Genomic DNA, 12,722 nt, shown 5'->3' on the forward strand with positions numbered 1-12,722 from the left:
AAGCAGAGAGCCTTTCATAGTCCACTCATCACCTCACCGTGGATAAACCTTCAAGCATTTTGTCAGATATGGAGGCCGAGGTAGTAATGTTCAGGGATCATAGCTGGTCTGATTGATGCTGATGCCTTTGCTCCATCTCTAGCGGGGGCCTGAGCGCCTTCAGGCTTCCCTGGAATTAAGTGTGCCGTTTGTTTTCTTGTTGTTGCTGCTGTTGTTGTGACTGGGCTTTCACGAGCCCCCTCAAGTGTAAGCTAATGGGCGGCGTGGTCAAATCAGGACACATTCGCTTCGAAACGAAGGAACGGACGGTTTGTTGTTTCCATGCAGAGGAAGGCCAGAGACGTTTTGCCTTTTTGAATTAATTTGCTGAAGCAAGGGATAAGTATGGGAAAGGAAATGTGTCGTAATAATAACGTCTTACAAATGCTGCGAGTCTCTTCTGCTTTTCTTCTTTTGTAATTTGCTGGACATTTTTAATCGGGTGCTTCCTTTTTTCGAGCTCAGTTTGTCCCACTGGGAGACAGCGGAACAAAACGCATTGTACCTGCATGAATTAAAACTGTTAGTTTAATTACAGAACCTCTGCTGCGGTTCATTAAGGTGAAGTCCCATAACAAAGATTATAGCAAGGTGAAAGAGTTAATCAGTCCTTTTGAGGAACTTGGTCACCCCCTCTGGCTGTGCTCTCTTTGGTAATTGGGACAACACTGTTGTCTGTATTTTCCTCCATCGCTCTTGTTGCTACGTTACCAAAGGGGAATTGGAGTAGCCACGGGCGGTGTTAGCAATTCAAGTTGGACGACCATACATACCTCATACCTGATGCAACATTGATTCCTAAGCAAGTATTCCGGGTGCTATTCAGTTTGCCCGGAAAGGAAAAACAGCTCGTAGGCTTAATAATACAATCAAATTCCACCGCCATTTTCCCCCACATTGGCAGAATCTGTCACTTGCTTTTTATCAATATTTGGACTTCTTTTCATCTTGTATCACGGCTCTTTCGCCATCACGCTGCGGTTTGCCAGGTCACGAGAGGCACCACGTGGTTTTCTGGTGAAAAACCAATCATATTTATTCCAGTAAGAAAATGTGAACCGTGTCTGCGCATGGTCATCTGGCAGACATTCTTGCTGTTTGTGTGGAACAGATAAAAAGATGCGCCGTTGCAGTGATGTGAGTGCCGAGACGTATTATTAATCCCGCTTCTATTTTTGTATCTCTCTCCAGGAGTGAGCCGAGCCTTCCAACAGACCTCCGCTGTTTCTTTGGGCTAAAATGAGTATTACCAGTGACGAAGTGAACTTCTTGGTCTACAGATACCTCCAAGAATCAGGTTGGTCTTCTAAAGCTGACACTGATGCAATTCCGTTTGATTCCATTTGTTTTTACCTGAACTGATTAAAAAAAGATCTAAAGAAGGTCATGTTGACTCTAGTGTTATATTAAAATGGCTCATGAAAGACTAGTTTTGAACGCCATTATTTTTTCTTTGACATGATAAATCTCGTGTTTAGACTTGCAGAACTAAACAATAGAGTTGACAGCACTGTTGTGGGGTGTGTGTTGACAACATCGCTGTTGTGCGCCGTGTAGTCGCATTACTTAGCTATGAGAAACTACACGCACATGCGACTGTTTATGGTAGGACCTGCAAGAACAAGCAGTTGGATGCACGTGTGGAGTGTTTCTTTGCAGTGACATCGCCAACTATTGGCTCAGCGGGAGTATTGCAGCGATGCGTATTTTTATTTTGTTTTCGTTGCTATCATTTTAGTGGATTACGTTGGCAGTTATATTCTTGCTGTTCTCTCGGGTTATATTTAACGTTGAGGATCTCCCGAGATTTGAAAATTAAGACGGAATACTACAAAAAGACAAATACAATCAGGTGATGCCTGAGGTTGTTTCATGTACTGTTTGAATGTATGTATGCATGTATGTTTTGTGATTTTTTTTTTTTCTTTTTTCCCATGGATTTTGAGCAAAAGGTTTGGCCCCATTGTGCCTGATTTTGAAGCAGAGGTGTCTTTAAACTTTTGACTTGCATGCGTGGGGAGCACAGCGGGCCAACCCGCAGCTGTCAAAATCAGAGGAGTGGTTTAACTGCCGTATAATATGTAATTTCCTAGAAACTGAAGTCCCCCCCTGTTAGTCTGTTATATAATCCCCAACTTTCATTCCATACATAACACAAATGTGCACGCGTTGGTGTCGCCAAACACAAATATTGGTGGAAACCCCCTTTAGAGTCGCAATGACCACAGCCTGAAAGAAATCTCAATTTGCTCTAAATAGGTCAGTCGAAATTGAGTCTCAATGACTTTCAGATGTTAGACGTGTTATGTAACTGGGTTTGAGGAAGGAACGGGACTGAGAAACATATGATTTTTGCTTTCAGGTTTCTCTCACTCCGCGTTCACCTTTGGCATCGAGAGCCACATCAGCCAGTCCAACATCAATGGTACACTAGTGCCCCCTGCAGCCCTCATCTCCATCCTGCAGAAAGGGCTCCAGTATGTGGAGGCAGAGATTAGCATCAATGAGGTGAGATGAGATTAACAACTGTCAGTGTTGTCACAAAAAGTTTCGTGCAATGAGTCGCTCACATCGCTTTTTTTGGTTAGGACGGAACGGTCTTCGACGGCCGGCCGATCGAGTCGCTGTCGCTCATCGACGCCGTGATGCCCGACGTGGTGCAGACGCGGCAGCAGGCTTTCCGCGACAAGCTGGCCCAGCAGCAGGCCGCTTGCCCCATGACGGCGTCCACTTCTGGAAACCAGTCCAACGCGCCAAAGAATGGGGACGCCACCGTCAACGGGGAGGAGAATGGCACCCACAACATGAGTACGTTAAAGATCATCGAAAGGAGGCCAAATATTTATTTTGGGGGGGGTTTGCAAAGAATGTAGATGTTTCAATTGCGCTTAAAATTTCCAATAATGAATACGGTGATTTACAGGGATAAATACACCACCGTTGTTTGTGTAGCATGTGTATTGTTGAAGTTGTGTTTTAAATTGTCGATGAGGAACACGCGGTCATGCTATTTCTGTAGCTGATGCAGCTATCAACCATCCTGCTTACACAGCAGAAATACAAGCCCTTATCAGGTGTGCCGTGCACTCAACTGTGCTGCCTGGTGGAAATATTTCTTTTAATTGCACTTATTTTAATGCATACACAAATGGTCCATGCAAATGTGTGCTGCGATAATAGGAGATTGAGGTTACTGTCCTTATCTGTATATTTTGGAACGGATGCTGCTTTATCTACCCACTCACCAATTCGTTAGCTTCAGAAGCGCCGGAGTGGCAAATAATGCGATCCTCGCAGAATGTGCTATAGTTGGCGCTTTGCAGCTTGATGTGTTAGTGAAACCTGAGAGGTGCGGATCAGGTGGATTGCGAACGGGCGAATGAGAGACAGAGAGATAGAGAAAGAGAGAGACTGTTTGTGTCAACATGGACTTGAGGGATTTAATTTCAAGGTGTCAGCAGCAGAGGAAGTTTAGATGTGAGTGAGGCTTTACTTTCTTTGTGTAAAGAAAAGTGAAACTCAGGTTGTTTTAAAGCGGAATCCTTCACCTTGACATAAAGTGACAATTCTGCGCTGATGTCCAAATATTGCGGACATGCACATGTCCGTTAATTTTTTTTTTCTCACATGTTGACATTTTGTTGTGTTCTCAGATAACCATTGTGAGTCAATGGAGATGGATGTGGATGTGGAGATACCCGCCAGCAAAGCCACAGTGCTGCGAGGTCACGAGTCGGAAGTGTTCATCTGTGCCTGGAACCCTGTCAGTGATCTGCTGGCCTCGGGGTAAGATGGAAGGCCCTCGTGTGTGTGTGTGTGACCTGAATTAGGGAAAAACAAAAGAGTGACACCTTCTTGTATGCAGCAGACCTTGGCTCTGTTGTCTAACACGCTTTCACTGCTCAGACTGTGTACACCAATGAGCCGTGAGGACATTTGATGTGACCTCCCATGCATTTCCAAATCAATTCAAGCTTAAGAGGAGTGATTAAAAACGACTCTAAAACACACACTATACTTTGGACTGACTTCAGAAAAACATCAACGCACCCAATAGTTAATGCCTGATTACATGAATCCTAATAGTCTTGGTATTTATTGGCTTTAGTTCGGGGGACTCCACCGCCAGAATCTGGAACCTGAACGAGAACAACAACTCCAACTCCACCCAACTGGTGCTGCGGCATTGCATCCGAGAAGGCGGGCAGGATGTCCCCAGCAACAAAGATGTCACCTCTCTAGACTGGAATGTAGGTCCCAGCTCCTCCGTGCACACGTCTTGTTGTCGTCGTCCAGACTTTTGAGTTAAGAGCTGCGTGTCTTTCCACCCGCCAGAGCGACGGGACGCTCCTAGCGACAGGCTCGTATGACGGTTTTGCCAGGATATGGACGAAGGACGGTATGTTCTGTCATTTGTGCGGAACCATTAACCTCGGTATTAATTTGGGGGTGGGGGGTTATCGGGCTTGGGGTCTCTGCTATAACACTATATTGCTGTCTTCCATTAGGAAATCTGGCAAGCACCTTGGGACAGCACAAGGGTCCCATATTTGCACTCAAGTGGAACAAGAAGGGGAACTCCATTCTCAGTGCTGGCGTAGATAAGGTAGTTCATGATGCCATTTGTCTGTCCCCAGCTGTGAAACGTAAGCTTCTTTTATTTAGGGATGCGCCAGGATCTTTTTTTTTCCCAGAGCGAAAATGAGTAATGTAATCATAAAGTACATATTGTCATGGAAACTAAGCTTGTGAAATATCAACTTGGGAGTTGAGCATATTTACACCCACTCAATTATGATGCAGCACTTTGATATGCTAAACTTGATTTTCCCAGACGACAATCATTTGGGACGCACACACAGGAGAAGCCAAACAGCAGTTCCCCTTCCACTCAGGTAAAGTATGTTCAATCAAGTATGTGGAACAATGTGAAAAGGCACCCGCAGCACATCTTAATGAGCATATTTTTTGTTTCCGACTTCCCACAGCTCCAGCTCTAGACGTGGACTGGCAGAACAACACCACCTTTGCCTCGTGCAGCACGGACATGTGCATCCACGTGTGTCGCCTCGGCAGCGATCGACCACTCAAGACCTTCCAGGGTCACACTGTAAGTATAGGACGCTTGGCTCCGTAGAACTCCTGATAGAATGTCCTGGGGGAGCCACGATAATGAATGCTGCGTGTGTGTGGTAGAACGAGGTTAACGCCATTAAGTGGGATCCATCGGGAATGCTGCTCGCCTCCTGCTCAGACGACATGACCTTAAAGGTGAGAGCAGCGCTCTGCTTCAGGATTTCAAGACAAAGAACACACCAAAGTGAGGAGGCCTCTTGATGTTTATGTCTCCTGCCCCCCTTTTTTTTTTTCTAGATCTGGAGTATGAAACAGGAAACGTGCGTCCACGATCTGCAGGCTCACAGTAAAGAGATTTACACCATCAAGTGGAGTCCGACCGGGCCCGGCACGAGCAATCCTAACTCCAACATCATGCTGGCCAGGTGGGATAGAGCCCTGATAACAGAACTGGTACCCCAAGCGACGCGTTGTGGCGGTTTTAACTCGGTGACCCGCGGCGGTGCAGCCTGACCCACATGTTCACGCATGTGTTCCACTTCCCACAACAAAAGAATGCACTAACAAGCTTATCTTCACGCAGGAAATAAAACAGTCATTGTCAGCACCACTGATACAACTTCCTCATCTTAAGCAAGCCAGCAGCAGCGTTAAAAGCCCCATATAGTTTATTATCTGGGATAAGAAACAAAAAAGCATTCGTGGTGTATTTATTTTTCGGCGCTTCTTCTGTACACCTGCAGCGCGTCGTTTGATTCGACGGTGCGGCTCTGGGACGTCGAGCGAGGCGTCTGCATCCACACGCTAACCAAGCACCAGGAGCCCGTCTACAGCGTGGCCTTCAGCCCGGACGGCAAACACCTCGCCAGCGGCTCCTTTGACAAGTGTGTGCACATTTGGAACACCACGGTGAGTCACAGCCACGGCCGCATCTCCTCAGGGCTGACCAGAAACCATCTTCTCATTCCGATTCCTCCCTCGTGTCCTTTCAGACCGGGGCTTTGGTGCACAGCTATAGAGGTACTGGTGGGATCTTTGAAGTGTGCTGGAATAGCACCGGGGACAAAGTCGGCGCCAGCGCATCAGACGGCTCGGTAAGTGCCCACACAATTGAATTATCAACTTAAAACTGATACTGGAGAAAGACAACAGTATCGGCAGTGAAAATAAAAGACAATAACAAGTTAACACAAAGTTTCAAGATGCAGAAGGTCTCCCAACACAAGTCTATCCCCGTGCAGGTATGTGTCCTCGACCTCCGGAAATAGCGGAATTGGCTGGCGAATCGTTGGAATGTGCAGCAGACTGCCTTCTTTAGACATCAGCAAATGCTCTCTGTGCTCCTGGAGGGGGGGGCGTGGCACGTAGGCGGAGTTAAATACAACAACAACCACAAAAAAACTCACAGGAGCAACTACAAGGACAAAAAAAAAAACGGACAAAGAAGGAGCGACTCACCACCATGCAGGGGTGAAGCCGTCAGACATGGAGCGTGTTGACGATGAGTCCAATTGGAGGCTGATGAAGACAACATTGGAGCTACCCCCGAGTTTTTATGAGGTGTCTCGTGAGGAATCGCTACCATCCGCCACTCCTCCCTCCCGCCCGCAGCGGTCGTCCTCTGCAGCCCGGCCGCTTGGCAGGAAGGGTGACGTAATCGAAACGCATGCCAAAAGGCAGCCATTGATGGGAAGAAGGCTTGCAGAATTCCTCCCCGCAACTCAGCGGTGACACAATGAGGGTCAGCGACCATAGCGAAGGAGGACGGCTCGTCCGAAGACCCCCGTCGCCCCCCCCCCTGCGTCCTTCTCTCCACAGATAGACTTGAAAGTGCGAAATGGTGGAGCGTGCAGTTTCTGGACACCAGTCCGCCCAAAAATACAAACCTCCCAAACCGGCCCAATTTGCTCAATAATTGGAAACAACACGGACAAAAAAAAATGAGTGAAAAAGTGTGGTTTACTAAGAGAATTTTTGCCCTTTTTTGGATGTACATGTAAAGAATGTAAAGATATGTAAATTAGATTAATACACAGACTTATATACTGTGTATATATGTTTATATACAGTCCACCTTATTGACGTCACGTTAGGGGCTCACTAATGGCTAGAGCGGTCTTTGCTGACGGGCCGCAACGAGGCCGCTTTTTAATTCAAAACGTCTTTTTCCAGCGAAGGCACAAACGGCAAAATTTACGAAATCATCATGGTCGTCGTCGTCGTCTTCATGTTGGGTTGCGTGTTCACATTGCGTGTTGAATGGGCTGTACAAGGCCACACCCACCAAACTAGAAAACAGTTATGGCGGGTTCGTCTTTACACATTTTTGTTTTTTGGGCACTTTTTCCCCCAAATCTGAATCCAATCCAAAATGTTAAATTTATTTTTTACTGGTTTGAGCATTAAAAAAAAAAAAAACATTTCCAACTAGTTCCACTCTGCCCCTTTGTTCCTCTTCCATTCCTTTGCTGTCAAGTTACGCTCAATTTTTTGGTTATAAGTGAAAGGCAGACAGTTTCTTTCTCGCCCCTTGCTCCCCTTTCATATTTTTTTTTTCTGTCAGGTGTCACAATAGGATGTCAACGGGTGGTCCATCGTTTTTCTGACTTTTTCAGAGCCATTATTGTCTGTGTCAGACTGAGAAATTGGGCTGTGGGTTTGGTGGCCAATGTGGATGAAAGGCTGTGACAGCTACTATTACTATGTCTCTGGCGCACCCTGGTCCAGGGTGTGGTCACCCGTTTCAAGACAAAACATTCAAGTCGTTCAGTGTCTCAAATAAATCACTCTATTTTGATATCAGAACACTTGCGCATTCAATTGTCATTTCTTTGTTTTGTTCTTTTTAATCAAACTTTACAAATGGAAATGGTGAGTTCTCTGAATGGTTTGTGAAACCGATTACTCCTTTATTTGGAAAAATTAACATTTTTATTTGGAATAAAAAAATCTAAAATTTATTAAAAGGGTTTAGGAAATGGTAAGTCAGTCCAATGTTGAACAGAGTGCAATCTTGAGCAATCAAAAAAAAACTGTTTCATGAAGCAAATTTGAAGCTTCATTTTCCCATCAATAATAAACGGCCCAGTCTCATTACACCTTGACCATGCCCTTGCACAACACACCTCAATCACTAGCAATGTAAGAAACATGTTTGCTACTTTATAAGAATAAAAGCTAAAAAAACACATAATTGGTAGAATACAGCCATGATGCTAAATAAAATAAAATAACTTATTGAGCAGCAGAACTTAACTGTGAGTTGCCAAGCAGAAACTTTTACCGTTCTCAAGGTCACTAGAAGCCACACAAGTGAATGAGAAAATGAGTTGTGTTACAGAGACTAAGGACATCTACTGTTTTTTTTTTTCTTTTCTTTCTTTTTACCAGCTGTAGTTAAGTGCGATGTGACGTTGGCTAGTGCTTCCCTGACGTCCCCAAGGATTCCTCATCAGCATCTATATCGGCATAGTCTGGTAGCTCGCTGGATATGTGGATTTCAACTGTGCTAGATTCTGAACCTAGCGAGACAAAACAGGGGAGGGGGCACCGTATTACTTATTTGTTTTAAATGCATTTTTCTTTTGCAAATGCATCCTGGGAAATACCTTTGCTAAATAAAAGACTAGGGTGGGAAATAAGGTGAGGTCATGACATTTTCTTTGAATGCATTGCATTGAATGCATTTGGCTAAAACAAAATGCCAAAATATTTCCCATCTTATAAATAAATGTGTACGCTAAGTTGTCATTTGTGGCCCGTGTCATGCAGAAAAATTAGAAATCATCGTGTGGATGATTCGAAAACCTCCAGACATGAGTGGAGAAAGATCATGCCAGTAAACGAACTACAAGTGAAAGCGAGGTAAGTTAAAAACATGAAATGTTGCATGCTATAAATGTAGAGTGTTTTTGGTAGAAACAAGGGGGTAAGCACGGCTAAATCCAGCATTCCAGTCAATGACAATTCCATGAAAAATTGCATATGAATGCACAAAAAAAGAATGAAAGGAAATTACAATCAAAATGTTGCACAACATATCAGTAATGTCAGAATACCATGGAAATATATCCACCAGTAGTAGTGGCCGTATTAGGATTAAGGATTAGGATTTCCCTCTGTTTTATTTTTTATTTCTTAAGCAGCCTCTACCGGTATCGTACTTGTATTTTATCAATAGAAAAAATAGAGTATCAAACTTTTGACTAGCTACTAGATAAATGACTTGACTGCAACTCCTGTTTTGTGTGTGTTTGTGTGCACATGTTTTTTGAGCAGTAAAATATAACCAACCCCCCCCGACCAAATTCCCCCAACAGTTCAACTCGGACGTGCTAATTCCAACCTTCTGCCTTCCATTATTTCACATGGGCAAAAAAAAAAACATGCATGGAAATGGGACCAAATTAATCAAATGAATTAGTTCAACACATGCTGGTGTTATGAATGGTGTCATTTAATTCGGCTTTGGTAATTGCTTCAACATGTCTTTTTCTGGAGCAGGACATCACGTTGGCTGTTCGAGTGACGATTTCAATGTCAAGCCAAACAACGTGAGGAACAGAGACATAACACTGAGAGGGGGCAAAAAGGTTAGTGACAATCTCAGGAAGATTCCATAGTGTCAGATTGTAAATCTACTTTGCAAATGACTCACAAGCTTGAGACATATTGGGTGCTTTCACTGGACCGGACCGGAACATAATGGAATCATCTGTGTTATATTATTCTGATTCATCATGAGCTGCTTGGATAACCATCACATGCCTCTGTCTTTTTTTTTTTTCCGTCCTAAGCAAAACAGGAAATGAAAAGCTAGCTCCAAAGTGTGATGCAAGTTTGCATCACACATTCTATTTTGTTTTGTAACCAACAAGGGATGTCAGAAAACTTTCAGGACTGGTGTCACAAAAGAGTTATTTCTTCCAACTAAAATCTGATGGACAAATACGCAACAAACAGTTTGACTTTTTCTCTTAAGTTTGGCATTTTTTTTCTTAAGGTCACCCTTGTCCAATTATGAGCACCCTAGGCGTTACGTGGTGAAAATGAAGCGAATTGATCCGCGGAAAGCAAACAATTATACAGAATGTGACGTGTACTCCAAGTTTTATTCTCATTATCTCCAGCAGAGGGCAGCAACAGTACCGGTAAATACAAAAACTTGATCACAGTGTGCAGAGTTCTGCATAAATAAAACCTCACATTTTAGGATGTTCCGTCAAATACAATAAGCAGTCCATTCATCCGTCATCACCAGCCCTCATACATCGGCGAGCTATTGGTGGCGCCGCGAGGCCAATTACCTTCTGAGAGGACGCTGATGGCGTCGGACTGCGGCTGCCCGTTGCCGTTCATGTTTTTCTTGGCCTCCTGCACGTGGCTCTGGTAGAGCAGGGCCGTGCCCACCATGGAGTTGTGTCCCCCCGCATTGGCCACTGACGTGGATGCTGACTCCCAGGCCAGCTCTCTCCTCCCCCGCGGGCTCAGGTCCACGTCGAAGCCCGTCCAGCCGTGGAAGGCCAATGTGTTGAGGAAGGCCTGCATGGGGTTCAAGATTCCCTGAGACGAAAAAGGCCACACGGCAGTGAGGGTCTGCAGTATCGGGGCTATACCAACCTCATTTTTAGGTATCGGGTTCTTGTGAAAGCTACTGATACCAGGCACCGATATTTAAGGTAAAACAAATTCAACAATATTTGTGGAAATAGTTATTCATAAAAGATATGATTTAAAAAAAATCCAAAATAATTATCACTAATTAAACTATACAAGGAATTAGTGTGTTTTGAAATTTACCATGATAAACCATGTGATCAAGGCAGCATTTCTGATATTCCTGAGGCTGCTGTCGTCAATGTTCCCCTGCATCTCCAGGTAGAAGAGAAGGCTCTCGTTGATGATGTTGGGACTCCAGCTGGAACATCACAACAATATGATTAGCACACAAAAAATACTGAAAATGCTCTAATGAAGAAGACCAAAAACCTACCAAATAAAGAACACCAGCATAATTTTAAAGAAGCGTATCTTTATGGCGCTGGCTAGCCGCCGCTCATTTTCTGTGTAGATCCCTTGACGTCCTTTTAGCAACGATGTCACTGAATGAAGAGGAAGAAAAGAATGCCTTTTTTTATATTTGTAAATTTGGGTCAGATAATTCTGATGTAGTCCAAAAAGCTGACCTGCGGACGTGGTCCGGTGGAAGAAGATGGGGTTGGCCACAAGGACTAAGAGCATGGGCGCATAGGTGGTGACATAGTGAGGGATGGCGTGCTGGAAGCCTTGTTCACAGCTGAACAAATAGGAAATACACAAAAAAGTTGAATATCACAGGACACAAAAAAAAAAATAAGAACATGGACATGTCTCATTAATGGTAATGAAATGCATGGACGTTAGCTTAGAATCGTGGAATTGACTCGCAGGAAGCGTTAACATTGTGGAAGCTGAGCGTCAGGATCTTACTTGGAAATGGAAGGATAGTAGAGCATGGCTACGCCCTCGATACAAAGCAGCAAAGCCAGACCCCATGTGATCATGTGGTACAGGATAATGGTGCTGAGGGAGAAAGGGAACAAGTCATGGGACCACGCAACACATGCCGCGGCTCTTTGTCCTCGGCTTGGGTTTGATAATAAATCTCTTAACTAGTTCAAGTATGACTCCCTACTAATTACTAAGCAAGGAATTAGATTGAGTCAAAAGAACTTTAAAAGCCGGGGGGGGCTTCCAATCATTCCCATAATTCTGCATTTACACAAATGACCACCAAGCACACTATTGCATTTGCGCAATTTATAATCTACTAAACACGTTCACGACATATCCTGCAATTGACAGTTTCTTTTAAAAAAAAAATTGTGCTCCACCTGATTCCTGCAGACGTCTTGACCACCAGGAAGACGTCGATGGCGTAACAAAAGGTCCACCAGAACGAAGCGCTGTAGAACAACTGGATCCACATCTACAAAGGTACAAGAGTGTGCCACCGAGCATCTTTAACCAACTGTGATTTTTTTTTTGTAGACAACTTACTGCGCTGCCGATACAGAAGACTTCCGGCCAAGTTTCTGTACTGTTGGCCTCGGAGATCTGTTCCACCGTGTTGGGCAGGCCCACCCAAAGAGAGGACCTCAAAATGATGCCTGGGGAGGTAACGCAAAGTTATTCACCAGCAATGGATTATGAAGTAACCTCAAACTAGTTCATTAGCCAAACTCATGTCAGTCATCAAATAGGAGGGAGTTCATACAACATGTGCACATCAAGTTTCCTCTAAAAGCATCTGCTTTCATTGACACTGTGCAATCCCATCCATTTGAACAAATCAAATGCCACACCTCAAATAGACTCAAATAGTCTTCTCATTTCCCCTTTACTGTCAAACTGAAGTTTACAGTAACACCGTCAAAGCTTAAATTTGAACAAATAAATGCCATACTTCAAATTGGTGACTATTAGTTTCCCTTTACTACAAGTGCTACATTCATTTGTTGCGATAGACTGGCATGTAAACATGACATTTGTGATGCTGGAATTTGCACAGAAAAATGAACGCCACATATCAAACAAATGCCCCCCTATTTTTGGTGACCAGTGTGGAA

General features: G+C 44.2%; 2 protein-coding genes across 5 annotated transcripts in view; one reads left to right on the plus strand and one right to left on the minus strand.

Moving 5' to 3' along the window:
- Window positions 1–7,920, plus strand: part of tbl1x (transducin beta like 1 X-linked) — a 21,759-nt gene extending 13,839 nt beyond the window's left edge. For all 4 annotated transcript variants that reach the window (XM_088383538.1, XM_088383539.1, XM_088383542.1 and 1 more), the window contains 14 exons: window positions 1,231–1,336; window positions 2,402–2,547; window positions 2,628–2,847; window positions 3,693–3,825; window positions 4,148–4,289; window positions 4,375–4,438; window positions 4,548–4,645; window positions 4,874–4,934; window positions 5,028–5,149; window positions 5,236–5,310; window positions 5,413–5,540; window positions 5,859–6,024; window positions 6,108–6,209; window positions 6,357–7,920. In XM_088383538.1, coding sequence (XP_088239664.1) covers window positions 1,279–1,336; window positions 2,402–2,547; window positions 2,628–2,847; window positions 3,693–3,825; window positions 4,148–4,289; window positions 4,375–4,438; window positions 4,548–4,645; window positions 4,874–4,934; window positions 5,028–5,149; window positions 5,236–5,310; window positions 5,413–5,540; window positions 5,859–6,024; window positions 6,108–6,209; window positions 6,357–6,383 — 1,542 coding nt within the window. In that variant the 5' untranslated portion in view covers window positions 1,231–1,278 and the 3' untranslated portion in view covers window positions 6,384–7,920. The remainder of the gene's footprint in view (window positions 1–1,230; window positions 1,337–2,401; window positions 2,548–2,627; window positions 2,848–3,692; window positions 3,826–4,147; window positions 4,290–4,374; window positions 4,439–4,547; window positions 4,646–4,873; window positions 4,935–5,027; window positions 5,150–5,235; window positions 5,311–5,412; window positions 5,541–5,858; window positions 6,025–6,107; window positions 6,210–6,356) is intronic.
- Window positions 7,881–12,722, minus strand: part of gpr143 (G protein-coupled receptor 143) — a 5,665-nt gene continuing 823 nt past the window's right edge. Inside the window, exons 2-9 of the mRNA XM_088383546.1 lie at window positions 12,154–12,263; window positions 11,988–12,082; window positions 11,584–11,676; window positions 11,301–11,410; window positions 11,108–11,216; window positions 10,915–11,032; window positions 10,422–10,677; window positions 7,881–8,636 (exon numbers count right to left, since the gene is read on the minus strand). Of these exons, the coding sequence (XP_088239672.1) occupies window positions 8,533–8,636; window positions 10,422–10,677; window positions 10,915–11,032; window positions 11,108–11,216; window positions 11,301–11,410; window positions 11,584–11,676; window positions 11,988–12,082; window positions 12,154–12,263 (995 nt within the window). The 3' untranslated portion in view covers window positions 7,881–8,532. The remainder of the gene's footprint in view (window positions 8,637–10,421; window positions 10,678–10,914; window positions 11,033–11,107; window positions 11,217–11,300; window positions 11,411–11,583; window positions 11,677–11,987; window positions 12,083–12,153; window positions 12,264–12,722) is intronic.

The sequence above is a fragment of the Syngnathus floridae genome, chromosome 8 (assembly GCF_059516105.1).
Source record: "Syngnathus floridae isolate MCC-2025c chromosome 8, RoL_Sflo_1.0, whole genome shotgun sequence".
In the NCBI taxonomy this organism is placed as follows: Eukaryota; Metazoa; Chordata; class Actinopteri; order Syngnathiformes; family Syngnathidae; genus Syngnathus; species Syngnathus floridae.